Raw genomic sequence first — 16307 nt, 5'->3', positions numbered from 1 at the left:
TCAAATCTGCCCGTGGACATTGCGCCTAAGAAGGATGAATAAAGACTACAGCCCAATTGTTCACATGGTACATCTAAGGGCTCCTGCACACGTGCGATTTTGCGCAAATTTGCTTGCTTAAACTGCAGACAACAGAACACATTGACTTCAGTGGGTTCCCTCACATTTCCGTTGGGCCAAAAAATACCCAAGGCTGTATAGTAGTCATTTTGCGCACCCTGTCCATATGAAATCGCGTCTAACTACATGATATTGCGGTGTTAAGTGCTAACACCAGGGACTAGTTAGGCTGGTTCAAAACCAACACTTTGGTGTCTCCCGCACCAATGTGAACAGGCCTGGTAGCGCAAAAATGAACAGTAAAATGGGAGGACACATGATCACACAATTCAAAGTGCAATGATGTCATCTTCTCACAAATGTATATACGCACACGCTGTGGAAAAGCCCTAAAGGCCTTTTTACACAAAACGATTGTTTGAAAAAAAAAAAATCACTTAAACAGGAGAAAACAAACGATAATCATTCAGTGTAAACGAGAATTCGTTTGCTTATTGTTTTTTCAAACAAGCATAAAAATCATCGTTGGCTCGTTCGCTAATTGGTTTAAACACAGCTGCTTCAGTCGTTCTCATTCACCTATACAGCAAACTGAACAATCTTGTTAAAGGAAAGAACATAAATGACTTCTCATGCAAACCGTGATACGCTCTGCTGCGGCGAACGGATCGTTCCGTGTAAAAGCACCCTAAGATGTAGTTGTAAGCAGACCGAATTAAAATGCTCCTTTATTGTAACGACTTGATTTACTGGTTTTCCAGAAGTGGCGTCTCTGTGGGTGGTCAGATAGAAGCACTACACACCCATGAGTAAAACATATGTACGTTTTATGTCACTTGTGAAAGTCACTAGACTAAGTGGTGGAAAACTGCTGTAATGGGTCGGGCGGAGGAGGGAAATCTTGGATCAGGCAGTGCATGAACAATAAGTATACAGCACAAGTAATATGGAATTAATGAATTATGTGTGAGGCATCCAAAAACAGTGAAAAATGAGAGGTCTGGGAAGAATTCCTACAACAACACGGCCTGTTACTGCCGGAATGCTTTCTTATGTTGTGAACTATAATAGCACTTCATGCCTCGGTTCGTCTGTTAATATCATGGTGTGAATCAGCATATGGCCGGCCACTGGACAGACTCTCTTTACTGTCCACTACATACAGTGTTACAATGTAATCTAGTCTATAGTCCTCATAATCGTTCCATCTAGTTCGCTAAGTGCATGGTTAATAAAAACAACAGCTGTGCAGAAAACCCGCCATCCGTGCCAAAAATGCAACTGTGTCATTTATCCCCCTGCCAGTGTTCGTTTCACAACATGTGGGTGTGGAGTACGTGACATCATACTAACGAAATCAAGAAGAGTTTAGGGAGAATGAGCAAGTTTGTTTACTTTAGAAAGAAGTGTCCAAACTTCTGCGTTACATATGGGCCAATGTTAATCCTCGAATGATAACTGTAAAGCCGGCAGCCGTGAACTGAATGCAAAGCATAGTTCAGAGAATGAGTTGTGTTCTGTCATTTAATATCACACACCCTTTAGAGCAATCTGTGGCCAGGGTGAAAGGGGAGAACATAAAATTAGGGTGTGGTAAGAAAATATGTTTCAAATAGAGCAGGATTAGGGGTGTGACCCTCCAAGGTGCCAAGCGGTTTAGAGATCTGGATTAGGAAGTTGTGGACAACCTCTGGCACTCGGTAATACTTCTTACTGTGTGATTTTACTATTCGGACTCCGGGCTGGGCCTGAAGCGAAGGAAGAATCAAATGAAACAGGGAAAACAATAATAGAGTAAAAACAGACTAATCATTATATCCCCCAACATATCCCACAGAGCAGAGACTATAGACGGTCTTCAGCTTTTGGCTGTTGCACACGTGGCTTCGAGGCACACCACGCCATATGAATCAATGCTTCTAGGGAAGAACAAGGCATATGATGGAGCATGGCACCATTTTACATGGATGTAGCAAATTTGAGGACTTTCTGCAACAAGTTATCTTAAAGTGACCCTCTAGGCCTGAAGAGACAAAGCTGGCCGCACCACTTAACTGACTACCTGATGCATACTATGCATTAGTATATTACATGCTGCTGATCCAATTTGCCAGCACTGGTTGTTCAAAGTAGGTGTAATACACTGCTTCCCCTAAAATAAGCCCTTCAAAAATAAGCCCTAGTTACTGTTAAGAAAAAAAGGTAATAGGAATGCTTAAGGTCCGTGAAAAGGGTCGTAAAAATGCAATTGCCGTATTTTTACAGCACTTTTCATGCAGGTCATCTTATTCATTTACCCAGGAGACTCGGTCCAGATCCTTCCCGCTACTCTCAAGAGCCCCAGTGTGGTTTCCACAAGAAGAACCAATCACAGCCATCGCTTTGTGGAAGCGAGATTTATGACTCCTGTAACTGAGAAGTGATCCGGTGTTGGCGGTCGGGGGGCTTTGTCGGCGTTTTGTCTGCTCAGAATACGCAGTAAAAATGCCAATAACAATGAAGGTCTGAGCACTTGTGTGAATGAAAATAAGTTGGAAGCGCTGGGTTCTCACACACAGATCTGGTAATCCTGCTGTTGTCAAAACAAGAAATCCCCTGAAAATAAGCCCTAGCACAGCTTTTGGTGCAAGAATTCATATAAGGCCCGTCTTATTTTTGGAGAAACAGGGTATATTGTCTTACACACTGTGCATTAGTATGCATCATTAGGAAAGATGAGCTAGTATACTCGGTAAAGGCAATTGCTCGAGCGAGCATTGCCTTTATCGAGTACCTGCCCGCTCGAGACGAAAGGTTCGGGTGCCGGAGCGGTGAGTAGCGGCTGTCAGCAGGAGGGAGCGGCACCGGAACCTTTCATCTAACAGACCCTGGCAACTACATCTTATGGGCACTTAAAGGGCTACTCCGGTGATTTTTTTTTTCCATTCATTATGTGGCATACCTCCCAGTATATATAAGTGAGTAGTGTTATCTTGGTTAGTTATTTTTGTTTTATCTGAAACTTCCAGCCTGTCTCCTCAGATACTCATGTGATCTCAATTCTGACCAGCTCAGAGCTACTTGGGTTTATGGATTCATTCTCTAGTCAAACTCTCAGTTTCTGTGATTTATGTTGCATGGATCTACCACAGAAACTGCTTAGAACTCCTATCACAATTACTGATGAAGATCACACAACTCCTGTCACACAGTTATAATAGAGGAGATTACAGCTCATCCTCCTGACTGTATACGTATGGCCTGTAGCTTATTTATAAGAATGTAGAAGGTAATGATAGTTAAACTGTCCCCCCAGCAAGCAAAATGATATAATCTCTGCTAATGCATCATGGGATTGATTGAAAGGGAAAGCAAAAAATCCCACATTTAAGATGGTGGCTTATAAGCATCAAGCAGGGGCTGCACTGCAGGGAAGTTGCTGGAATACACAGAGGAGACATCCAGAAAGGTTTGTATTTTATCATAGGTCTCTAATTAAAGGCAGCCATGGAGAGAAGGTACCTGCATCAAGAAAATGTACATATTAATACACTGAACCATGGGTAGTCACAGGTTAATTAGGTGTTCATAAGGAGATCAAGGGGAAGGCTGTAGATGAGTAAAGAGCACCACAAAGTTCTGCTCTATCTTGTAAGAGCAGATAAATACATTACGTAAAGGAGTTGTCCCACATTAGGCATTTATCACCCTACCACAGAGTATGTGACAAATGTCAGATAGCTGGAGCACCCACCAATCATTAGAACTGAGTTTCAGAGCTCGCTCCTCTGAATGGTGTGGTAGTCACGCATGTTCACTGTTGCTCCTTTCAATGTCTATTGGGTTCACTCCCCCCTGAAAAACTGCTAAAATCCATGTTGGTAGACAAGCCATACTGATAGGTTAGTTTATATGCTACCACAGAAGTTAACAAGAAAGAAGGAGTAGCACAGTGAAAGAGAAACAGAGGGACACACACACAGATGCTACTGCAGCTAATAGTGAGCATTTTACAGTCTCAACTACTGGAATCACAGCTACACTGCTCAGTACTGCTGTATGTCGCCCATGCTGCTACTGCCTCTCTGTATATGAGAGATAGTGATTGGAGAGCAAAATCCAATCTTCTTTCCGTGTATTCTGTATGCACAAGTTTATGGAAAACTAAGAATTAAACATGGAGGCTGCAGAGGGAAAATTCACCTGAAAGTTTAAGTACACCTTAAAATCATAAATGACGTAAGCTGTGCTCTACTTGATGGTGGAGTTTAAGGCACAGAAAATCTGTGCCTATAGGCTCTTGAGACGTAAATCTGGTACTGCATGTAGCCCTTGCCCAATACTGTTTTTTGCTTAGAGCCAAGAATATCATATATCTGTTTGGAAAATCAATCTCTGGAATCTATACAACATAAAATATACATATTAGAACTTGGGAAGCATTGGTTCCCACTGTTAGCTAATATTTTGTGGCTCTGTATCTTCATTGTTTGTTTTGTAGAGTGTCTGACTGTTCTGTATATTACACACACTGCAGTATTTACTGCTTCTGTGTAATATATCCCACCAATAAACATTACTATACACGTTATGTATTTGCACTAGTCTCCGCCGCTTTGTTCCGCACACTGACAAACTTGTTGTTTTTAATATAAAAGCGCAGAGGCTTATGAGTCCATTCTCCAGCACTAATCCCTATCCGCGCACAAGATACAATGTCCTCCTCCAGTATTTCTGGCCCCGCTTCCAGCCATGTGCTTTGGTCATTTGCAAGGTCTTGTCGATCCAAACTCTTTTCAATAGCAAATGCCTGGCAAAGTTTTGAGGGTCCGTTACAAAGTTCTTTGTCTTTTAGCGGCTTCTGTACATTTCTTTTGACATTTCGGAACTTTCTCATTGTATCAAGGCCTTCGATTGGCTCTATGGAGCGCAGAAGGACAGCCGCTCCGTCTCCTGCAGGCAGAGGAAAATTACATAAAATATCATGGTTTTTACATGAACTATTCAAAATGTGATTGGAGTCATATGAGGTATAGACAATGAGAGAATGTCAACTACCAACGAACTCTTTTCAAGAATAAAGGACTTTGTATCTGCTAAACTTGGCTTGTCGACCAACGTTTCAACTATTGAATATACATGGAGTCCACAGAAGTACCTATCCAGGGGCATAGGATCTAGCCTGCATTACACAAGGGCATGTGTGTGTGGAGCATGCTGGTAAGTTTTTCGCAGAGTTGAAAATCTCAGCAATCCCATTCCAATGTGTTCTTAATCTGAAAATGAAGCACTCACATTGAATACATATTTTGAAAATGTCCCATTCTCCAGATATTGTTCCTTCCAGTTGTTTACAGCTTGTTGCCAAGGAACCAGCCATGTCTGCTACCAAGTGGAGATGGCTGGCGCTTGAACATATGTAAACTGCATGTGTGTGTAGCATCTCTGGTCGCATGCGCACTACCTCCCGGCCACAGCTGGCATTGCGCGCTGCTATTTATACCAAGAGAAGAGCTTCTGGGAAGGGCGAACAAGAACTTTTTCACACTGCCCAGAAGCTGTTATACTGTAAGAAATAGCAGAGCGTGGCATCTAGGGTGGCCAGGAGGTAGTCCGCATGCGCTCTGAGACCCTAGAAACAAATGTAGGTTACAGATGGAGTTACAAGTGTGTAGGCGCCGGCCACTTCCGCTTGGCAATGAACAGGAAATATCTGGAGAACAGGGGAATTTTCTAAATATATATCTTATGGGGTAAGGCCCAATGTCCATTGGCAGGGTTGATATGCGGAATCCGCCCTGGAGATCCGCAAATCAAGCCACCCATAGAGATGCATGGGCGTCCACAAATGGATTAAAACATGCAGATTTGATTTGCAGACCTTTCGGTCTAGAAAACAAAATCACAGCATGCTCCATTTTTCTGCGGCTCCCGCACGGATGTCTTCCATTGAAGTCAATGGAAACCGTCCGATCTGCTGCACACCCACAGCTGACACTGCGGATGTGCCGCAGATCCGCAGGAAAGCAGGAGATTTTTTAAAAAGTCCAACAGCAATTGAAATGGGATTCCCAAGATGGGAAAACCCCTTTAAGATGACCCCACAGGAAGCCATCCAGAGGGGTTAAGTCTGGGTCATATGGTGACCAAAGAATAAGGTGTATGTCCACAGCCATACCAGGGGAAAATAAACGTTTTCTTTTTATTTTGCTGATTTCATTAATTTATTTGTAGCATTTTTTGATTACTACCGGTGAATAAATGCCTCACTATGCTAATTGTGTCTTAAATTGATTTGGTTATTTTCAGCCTAGAACACAAGCATGTCACACACACACCCTTGTGCACATCTGGAAAGATGTTTCGTCCCTGGATAGATATTTCTGTGGTCACCCTGTATAAGGATTGTGTCCATATTATAATAGAGAAGTGTTGATGCCCCGAGAAAAAAAACGTTACATTGGGGCACATTTACAAAACATTTACACCAGTTTTGGTGTAAAAAAAAAAAAAAAAAGGGCGCAATTAGAGATGAGCGAACGTACTCATTAAGGGTGATTTCGCAATCGAGCATCGCTATTTTCGAGTACCTGGCTACTCGGGTGAAAAGATTCGGGGGTCGGCGTGGTGGAGCGGGGGGTAGCAGTGGGGAACAGGGGGGAGCTCTCTCCCACCCACTCCCCTCTGCAACCCCCCGCCCACCCCCGAATCTTTTCACCCGAGTAGCCAGGTACTCGAAAATAGCGATGCTCGATTGCGAAATCACCCTTAATGAGTACGTTCGCTCATCTCTAGTCGCAATTTTTATTATTTGCACAAAAAATGTTTGACTTTTCTTCTTTCTGTGTGCGGCACGGCCACTTTTTCAAAAGTGAGCGGGCTTTGTCAGAAGAGACGTTACTGCCCGAACCAACAGATTTATGTATCATTTAGGCCAGAAACTGGTGTAAATTATACCAGAAATGTACCAGTTCAACTTAGTGGGCACTTCTCTAAAGGTGCCATGCTAGTTGGGGGAAACTGTACTAAGTTCAATGTCGCAAATGCTGGGCTTAGTAAATTTCCCCCACTATGTTATGTATAGTACAGGGCCTAATGGGCTCCCATAAAAGCACTGAATTCAGAATTCAAATGAGCCAATGGAAATTTAGCATAAGTGACTTGCTTGCTACTGAATCTGTGGGTGGTGCATTTTGCTTCCTTAACCCCTTAGTGATAGAGCTTTTTGTTTTTTTTTCAATTTTTGTTTCCCCCCCCCCCCCCCTTTAAAAAAAATCGTAACTCCTTCATTTATCCATCGACGTCGCTGTATGAGGACTTGTTTTTTGCGGGATGAGTAGTAGTTTTCAATGGTACTATTTAATGCACCATACAATGTACTGAAAAACTTTTAAAAAATTCTAAGTGGAGAGAAATGGAAAGAAAATGACATTTCGCCATCTTTCAGTGCGTCTTGTTTCTACGGCGCACAAACTACAACAAAAATGAAATGATAACTTTATTCTATGGGTCAGTACGATTGCTACAATACCAAACTTGTACAGTTTGGGTTTTTTTTGCTGTACTTGCGGTACTTGTATTTTTTCTTAAAGATAGTTAATTTTTTTAAATTATTTTCTGCTGCCATCTTCTGCACAAAATAACTTTTTCATTTTTCCGTCGACGTACTTGAGTGTGGGCTCGTTTCGTGCACAACGTCCTGTAGTTTCCGTGGGTACCATTATTGAATACATACGACTTTTTTATCGCTTTTTATTACATTGTTTCTTGGAGACAGGGTGACCAAAAAAGCGCATTTCTGGTGTTCTTTATTTTACTTTTCAGAGAACGCTCACCATGTGTGGTGCATTACTTTGATACATTGGACTTTTGCGGATGCAGCCATACCAAATATGTATTACTTTTCTTTTTTGAATAATTAGTAAAACTTTATTCTTCTTATTTTTACATTTCTTTTAGTCCTCCTAGGGGACCACAACTTGCGATGCTTTGATCCTGCAGTATTACATCATACTGCGACATACTGCCACAGCATTACATCATACTGCGATCTGACAGGCAGCCTATCAAGCCACCCCACGGGTGCACAAGGCCAAAAGTCACAGTGCTGTTGGCCCATACGGCCGAGATCTTAGGGATTAGTAGAGATGACTGCCGAAAAATCAAGCATGATAGAACACTTCTCCAATAAAACAGCAGAGGGGTTTTCCCCACAAAGTGATCCGGCTTTTCAACCTGAAGGATCCTGTCTGATTTGTGAGTTATGTGTTTCAGAATAAACTTTTTGATAAGTACAAAACCTCAATCTTGTGTCTACCTATGTTTGATTGTGTATAAAGAGTCAAAGGGCCTTTCATTAACTCACCCTGACTGGAGACATTCATACAGAAATACATGCCATAAATCTGGTAGACGTATATGGTTCCAGGCTTCATGTACATTGCTACATTTCGTTCTGTCCTTTTTCCTCCTCTTGAATGAGAAGCTTCATCTTCCCCTCCTAAATAGGATTCTGTTTCCACAATCCTCCCACGAAGTTCTGTCCCATCTGGAAGCCTGCGAACCAAAATCTGAGAGACGGACCACACAATCAAGATTCTGTATACAGTTAATATGTTACAGACAGGAAGATGAAAAAAACAAAAAGGACCACAAGGGCACACAAAATGTCACATTGTAGTACTGGAAGAGACCATAATAACATGTAGACATTCAGCCACTCAGGTAGTCTGCCACAGTGGGAGAGGTCAGTTCTCAGAATAGGTAATATGTGCCACAAGGTCTACAGTGCAAGTTCTCTGAGGCCGGTCCTACTTCCGGCAAGTGCTCTGGTTCTTCCGCTACTTAACAGCCTCTCCCCTTTCCTCTGAGTGACGGCGCTGCAATCAGCATAAGTTTCTGACATCATCAACCTCAACACTGAAAATCTGAAATACATGCCATTTGTTCCCACCAAGGTAAATGCATAGATCACTCCCTGATCCTGAAGTCATTCTGCGACGCTTCTTGGTGTACTTGAAACAAGTGACAAACGCACAGTGGAGCAGGGAGCATGCATGCGGGATAGGAACAAATGGTATATTTGCAAGACTTTAGTGTCGATGTTGATGATGTCACAAACTTATGACGATTGTGGTACTACCCACTTAGGAAAAAGGGGGAGCACCGGGCGGGATCGGGCAGAGAGAACGAGAGCACTTGTCAGCTAATTAGCATATCGGATTAAACTTCAGTTTCTCAGGAGTGAAAAGGGGATGAAGGGTAAGAAAGTTATGCTTCAACAGGTGTGTAAGTGCTGTGCCAAATGCAGGCAGTGGTTTTTTTTTGGGGGGGGGGGGGGGGATAATTCAATGACAGTATCTCTTTAATACATTCAGTATTGGTTATTCGCAATACGTAGAGCTGTGTCAGGTGTCCCTCAGCAGCAACAGGTCCTTTATTATTAGAGACAAGAAAACTACATCTACCAGATACAGCATGTGGACTACACAAATGATCCGGCATTTATTCTCCAGCAATAACTTTTGTATTACCTGTCCCAAGAATGACTTTGCCAGGTCAATGCAGGGCTTATTGTAGAAATCAGATAAAAGGCGCATTTTCTTGCTCTGGAAGTATTTGCTGGAGACTAAATCATTTTCGTTCTTCATTCCAGATGCCTCCTTCTCATCAGTCTCTTCCTCCTCCTGCGCCTGGACACGTCTTCTCTTTGCAGGCATTCTAAAAAATGGTCACCCTAAGTTAGAATATAAACTCTGTGTAAGGCCTCCTTCACACAGGCGACATGGCATCGCAGCGATATCGCATAGCTGGTCAGTGCGATATCGCTGCAATTTCTTACAGTGATACCGCGACTTTGTAGCACCATATGCAAGGATATTCGTGGGGGGGAGGAGGGGGAAATATAAGCCCTACCCCGAAAATATGCCGTAGCTGCAGGAAAAAATATATATACATCACCTAGAAGCGCTGTCCTGGGTTCCACCACAGCTTCTTCTCTGTCCACGGCAGTCTTCTTTTTCATCTCTTCTGGCCAGGGATTGAAAAGGCGATGGCTGTGATTGGTTCATCGAGCACTGGCTGTGCTTGGCTAAGCGTCAGCCAATCACAGCCAGCGCTTCCAAGAGGCGGGGATTTTTTAATCCCCGGCCAGAAGAGATGAAGAGCAACAGTTACGGGGATCGAGAGAAAGCCGCAGCATCGTCAGACAGCGCTTCTAAGGTGATACATGTGTTTTTCTGGGTTTTTTTGCCTGCAGCTAGGGCTTAGTTTAGGCTTTGACAGTAGGATTTCCTATAGTCAGAGTTGCATCGCACCGCCCAAAAATCACGTTTTCATCCGATTGCAACAAAGAGGAAGGTTCCTGGGCTACAAAACCTCACGAGTCGCGGGCATATCGCCGGACCCGCGAGGTTTTGTGTCGGGTTGTTGCATGCTACAAAACGTCGTCATCGTTAGTCAGCGCCAGAAGTGTAATACCTGGCTTAATTCCAACTTAAATCTAACTAAAAACACACAAACAGTTGTAGCGTTCATGTCTTTTATTCATCCACAGTACAGGGAGAAAACATTAACTTAATGGCTTTTCTAAAAGCTGATTAGCAGAAGATGTTTCAGTAAGGAGATAAGATTGGATGGGCGAGTTTCACTGATGCTTTCACATTAAAGGGGAACTCTGGCAAAAAAAAAACACATTTTTCCATCCCTGGGCGCCACTTCTGATTACCTTTCACATTCTGGAGGTCTCCACTGTGTATGGCAGGCACTACTATGCAGTGCAGCCTCCTGTCTGATGCTCATCAGCCACCATCCTAACAGTGAGATTTTTCACTTTCAATCAATCCTATGATGCAGAGGCTGTACCATTTCTGCCCGCTGGGAGAGACAGTTTAATGATCATTACCTTCTATATTTATCTATATAAGCTATAGAACAAGTATACAGTCAGAAGGATGAGCTGTTATCTCCTCTATTATAACTGTTTGACGGGAGCTGTGTGATCATCATCAGTAACTGTGACAGGAATGCCTGTGCCCTCCGCTAGTCAGTTTCTGTGGTAGTATTCACACACCAGTATCATACAGACTGAGTAATTAACTAGAAACATCACACATGAACTTAAGATCTGAGCTGGTCAGTTTGCATGACCATCTTAAGAAAAAATTTGAAATAGAGAGAAATAACGAACCAAGGTAACAATAGCTCACTTATACACATAGGGGGGTAGCTACATGAGTGAAACAAATTACCAAAGTGTCCCTTTAAATGAAGGCACACAAAACCTGGTTACTGCCAAACCTGTTCTTCTCAAGAAAAACTAGTTAGTGTGAACCATGCCTTAATGCGAATAACTTTCAGAAGACGTATTATAGAGACGTGAAGCTGGAAATCGCTACATCAATTCTAAAGGCCTGGATGTACATCAATCCATGGTTAAATTATTCACAAATGGAGATAATGCAGAACGGTTTCTCCTCTCCCTGGCAGTGGGCATCCTGTTAAAGGGATTTTTTGAGACTTAAAGGGGTTGTCCCGCGCCGAAAGCTAAAATTTTTTTTTTGCCCAGTCCCCCAGTACCTGTAAAGGAAAAACGCTGCCATGTGTTAGTAAAAAAAAAAAATCCCTTACCTGAATCCCCGTTCAGCTACTTTAAAAAATCTTCTGTCCAAGATGGCTGCCGCTGGTCTTCTCCCACAGTGCACTGCGGGTCTTCTCCCATGGTGCACTGTGGATGTTCTTCTGCTGTCTGCGTTCCACTGCCGATTACAGCCACCCCATTGGCTGATCGGCACCATGTGACGGAGGCGGAGCTACGCGATGATGCTGAGAAGGGGGAGGAGCCAGGATGCAGCTTGTGAGCCCGGAGCCTCCAGGAGATGGTTTTTCTCTGCGCAAGCGCGACTGTTGCAGCGACCAGAGAAGAAGGCTTCAGTCGTCGCCATGGAGACGGGGACGCCAGCACCGGAGGGGGTAAGTGTATAACTTCTGTATGGCTCATATTTAATGCACGATGTATATTACAAAGTGCATTAATATAGCCATTCAGAAGTGTATAACCCCACTTGCTGCCGCGGGACAACCCCTTTAAAGGGGTTCTGCCATTAGAAGAAAAAAATCAACACTTACCTATTCCTCCCCTGTCAGTCTTCTTACCACATCTTCTCCTCGCTGATTTTCTCCTGGCTCCTGCAGTCCCCGGGTCACCTCACCTCCAGCCGACCGGGTCCTCTTCTTCCTGTGATGTTACGTACATTCACTAGTGACATAGCGCTCACTGCCTAGCAGGGAATGCCGAATCCTATGCAGAGCTATTGCCGAGACTGCGCATGCAAGCTGTCTAGCGACAATAGAATATGAACACTCGCAGCGAATCACTGCACATGCGCAGTCTCGGCAATAGCCCGGCATAGGATTCGGCATTCCCAACTAGGCAGTGAACGCTATGTCACTGGTGAATGTACATAACATCACAGGAAGAAGAGGATCCGACCAGCTGGAGGTGAGGTGACCGGAGGGGCCAGGAGAAGATCAGTGAGGAGAAGATGCGGTAAGAAGACTGACAGGGGAGGAGTAGGTAAGTATTGTTTTTTTTTTCTAATGACAAAACCCCATTAACTGCAGGATAGATCGTCCATAGTTCATCGGCTGAGGAAGAAACCAAGGGTAACAGAAAAGGACCTACAGAAGACCCTACAAACTGCAAAAATCTCTCACGTGTCCAATACTAGAAAAACACTGAATAAGAATGGTTTTCATGGACAGACACCACGCAGGAAGTCTATGCTGTCCAAAAAACATTGTGGTCCATCTTGGGTTTGCCCCAGACCGCATACATGTTCACAATGCTTCTAGGAATATGGTTTATGGCTAGAGGAGAAAATAATGAAACGTTATAGCACAAATCCACAGCGTTCTGTTAGTAGGTAAACACCGACACCAAAACCTCATATGTGAAGCATGGCGGCGGGACCCGCGGGTAGGGACTAACGACTTGTGTGCACTGAGAGAACAATTCATTCTGATTTCAATCAAAATAATCTACAGAAGAATGTAAGGGAATAAAACAAAGCGTGAAAAAAAAAACGTTAAAAAATGCATAAAAACTCAAAGGTGAAAAAGAACAAAAAAACTAAATATAAAATGCGCGAAAAATGAAGAGAAAAAAAAATAAATTAAAGAACGCACAAAAATAAAGTTAACACGTAGCGTAATAGCAACAGGCTTTCTGAAGCGAAAACCCCGGCCGCAAATATACTTGAAAACCACAGCGGCCTAATCCGTCCCTGAATGCTGTGGATTAGCTGCGGTTTTTGATGCCGATATGCCGCAGACTTTAGGTTTCAAGGTTTGAAATCTGCAGGATAAAGAGACACGCTGCGGATCAGCTGCGGAACTTTTTTGCACCGCGTGAAAGAGATTTTTTTAAATCACCTCCACATGGCTTGTACTGTGTGCAGCATTACCAGCCTGTGAGAAGCACTTTAGGAACCTTCACACGGGACGTTTTAGCTGCAGGAAATCTATTATGGACATTCTGCAGCAGATCCGCTGCATTTTGATGCAGTAATTAACACGGGTTTTGGTGCACAATTCACCTGCCATTGAGAAGAGGTGGGTTCTGCAGCGCCTCCGGGGGTAAAACGGACATGCTGCGGCTTTAACATCGCACAACGTTTCAACTACCGTTACACAGCCGGTTATGGGTTGAATGAAGGACTTTTCATACGTTCATTCCAGATCCCTGTGAATGTACCCAGAGAGGATTAACCAAGATTGACTGTCATTCATCACGTCTTTTGCGCGGACATAAACATTTTGGTTTGTCGCTGACACAGCTCCTTGTGTGAGCATGGATATACAATAACGTAGACAATAACGTAGACCCGCTCCTACGATTGCCTTAACGAGGATTTGTACTAACCGCCACACAATAATTGTGGCATGTAAAACTAACTAGCCTCGAATGACTTGTTCTCTCGCCGCTTGTTAAGGGGAAAATCTGGCTGTGCGAGATAACGCTAGATTTACGGTATAACGGCATATCCGCTGGCATCTTCCTGATGACCCGGCTGCACTTCCTGTTCCGCTACGGAAGACTCGGCTGCAACTTTAGTAGACAGATGAGCCAAACTTGTGTAGTGTTGACCGTTTAACCGCACCGCCTTTAGTTCCGTCCGTTCCATGGAAGATGATGTTTCAGGTCCGGAGACCTGCGGTCAGGCTGGGACGCACGGCCGAGAATCTGAGATTGCGAGAGGCACGAATATGAACCCATTTTTTGAATGCGGTCATACACACGAGGGTCATGTCCCATCTTTGGAACGTTTCCAGTCGCCTTTTGTTTTCAAGGGGGCTGACGCAGCATCACATGGCATGCGATGTACACACGCTGCGATGCAATGGGAAACACTCCGCCGCGGCCTTTAGGAGCGCTACTTCCTGGAAGTGATGCGGTTGTGACACAAGAACGGCTCCCATCCACAGAGGAGTCGCATGTTGGCGAGCTTCACAGCCCGATATCGTACTCTACTGCGTGATATTAGCCTTAGGGCTCCGTCACACCGGCGATCACGATTTTGCTGCGAGAAAATAGCGGCTAAATCGTGTTTTTGTTGCCATCTTTCTGGGGTTTATAATTTTGCGCACAATGGCGCTGGGTTTGAACAGTAAAAAATACGCCACACTGACAAAGACTTAGAACGCCTCCATGTGCTGATACGCTCCGCTGCGGCGAGCAATTTTGCGCATATATTCGTGTTTTTAAGCCCTTAGGCCATATTTACATGGTGGATAACAAGTCATTGCCGAGATTCTTGGGTGCGAGTCAGCGCGGCGTCCGTGTTCGGTGCGGGTCACATCTACTCTCAAGCAAGACTCCAGTGAAAGTAGAACGCGCTGCGGTTTTTCTGCCTCGCAGGACTAAAATCGTACGTGTGAATAATCCCATTGCAAACACTGTGTCTAGTTTTGCGCGTCTCACAAGGCACAGAACCCGTGCGAGCGTATCGTCCGTGTAAACAGGGCCTCCGTACACGCAGACGTGTGTGCCGCACATTCTGCAGGGAGTGGAGCGCCTTGGTTTTAGTGGGTGCGCTCACAATGAACTTGCCCTATTGTCCTACGTATTTGCGCACCTAAGCTGCCCGTACACGCCAATGGAGTGTGCGCAAATACGAGGGAGATGCGTGAATCACTGCGCAATTGTGCTGGAAAAACGACACATCTGGAACTAATTAACTATTTTAATCGATGTGTTTGTTTAAACGGGCAGAAAAAGAACAGAAAAATATGCCGATACGCGCCAAAAAAAGTTTTTTCTTCACGGCCAAAAACGTTGCACTAAAGCGTGCGCAAATCCACTTATGTCCTTGTGACGCCGGCCTTGAGGATAAAAGCGGCGTGTTTGGCGTGCGCTGCACTACCTGGTAATGCGGTGTACACAGAAGCACCAGCCAGGGGCAGCACACATGCTGGGAGCACGGCACAGTTAGCAGCAGCTGGGACTGTACACTGCAGCGCCCTCCAGCGACAGTGCAATACACAGCGCTCCTTACCTGCTGTACTGCAGCCCGGAAGAAGACGGTCGGACGCGCCCACTCGCAAGGGGGGGAGAGCAGCTGGCAGCAAATATAGGAGAGAGAGAGACTTCTGTCTCCCCCTGCTAGTCCTGAGATGGATCCGTCCGCAGCGCCGCCTGTGTCCTGGGAATGCGGCCGTCCCGTGTGAATGCGGCCATGTGCTGCTTCTACCAGGGCAGAGCTTGTAGCTGCAGCTCCACCAAACTTTAACCCTTTAAGGACGCAGCCTTTTTTTCATCTTTGTTCTTTCCTCCCCTCCTAAGTCTTTCATGTATCCATCGGCGTCGCTGTGAGCGCTTGTATCTTCAGGGGCGACGTGTATTTCCAATGATACTATTTCATGTACAATATAATATACTGAAAAACGTTTATATATTCTAAGTGAAGTGAAATGAAAAATACCCCAAGATTCCGCCATCTTGTATGTTACAAGGTACACACTGAGGCAAACAATAACCTTATTTTAAGGGCTTATTCAGACGACCGTATATCGGCCGGGTATTCACGCCGGCCGATATGCGGCATCCCTCTCTACAGGGGGAGGAGCCTGGAAGAGGCGGGAGCAGTGCACTGAGCTCCCGCCCCCTCTCTGCCCCTCTGCACTATTTGCAATGGGAGGGGCAGGGCTAAGAAATTAGCCCCGCCTCATCTCATTGCAAATAGTGCCGAGGGGCGGAGAGGGGGCGGGAG

General features: G+C 44.6%; 1 protein-coding gene across 1 annotated transcript; it reads right to left on the bottom strand.

The window, feature by feature from the left end:
- Positions 1-3492: 3492 nt before the first annotated feature.
- MPG (N-methylpurine DNA glycosylase) lies at positions 3493-15627 on the bottom strand. Its single transcript, XM_066576123.1, has 4 exons — positions 15594-15627; positions 9573-9759; positions 8405-8609; positions 3493-4992 (listed from the first exon to the last, which is right to left on the bottom strand). Exons 2-4 carry the CDS (start codon positions 9756-9758, stop codon positions 4628-4630), a joined length of 756 nt encoding a protein of 251 aa, XP_066432220.1. The 5' UTR covers position 9759; positions 15594-15627; the 3' UTR covers positions 3493-4627.
- Positions 15628-16307: the final 680 nt, after the last annotated feature.

This window comes from Eleutherodactylus coqui, chromosome 8, assembly GCF_035609145.1.
Source record: "Eleutherodactylus coqui strain aEleCoq1 chromosome 8, aEleCoq1.hap1, whole genome shotgun sequence".
Taxonomy (NCBI): domain Eukaryota; kingdom Metazoa; phylum Chordata; class Amphibia; order Anura; family Eleutherodactylidae; genus Eleutherodactylus; species Eleutherodactylus coqui.
Note: the sequence above shows the minus strand (reverse complement) of the source record. Positions and strands in the feature narration are given on the sequence as shown.

What these genes read in the sequence shown, in the direction of transcription:
- MPG (XM_066576123.1), bottom strand. Translation starts at nt 9,758, where the DNA reads ATGCCTGCAAAGAGAAGACGTGTCCAGGCGCAGGAGGAGGAAGAGACT. An exon ending in CAAAGTCATTCTTGGGACAG is followed by an intron (nt 8,610 to 9,572) that starts GTAATACAAAAG and finishes TCCGTCTCTCAG; the next exon opens with ATTTTGGTTCGCAGGCTTCC. An exon ending in TATGAATGTCTCCAGTCAGG is followed by an intron (nt 4,993 to 8,404) that starts GTGAGTTAATGA and finishes CTCTGCCTGCAG; the next exon opens with GAGACGGAGCGGCTGTCCTT.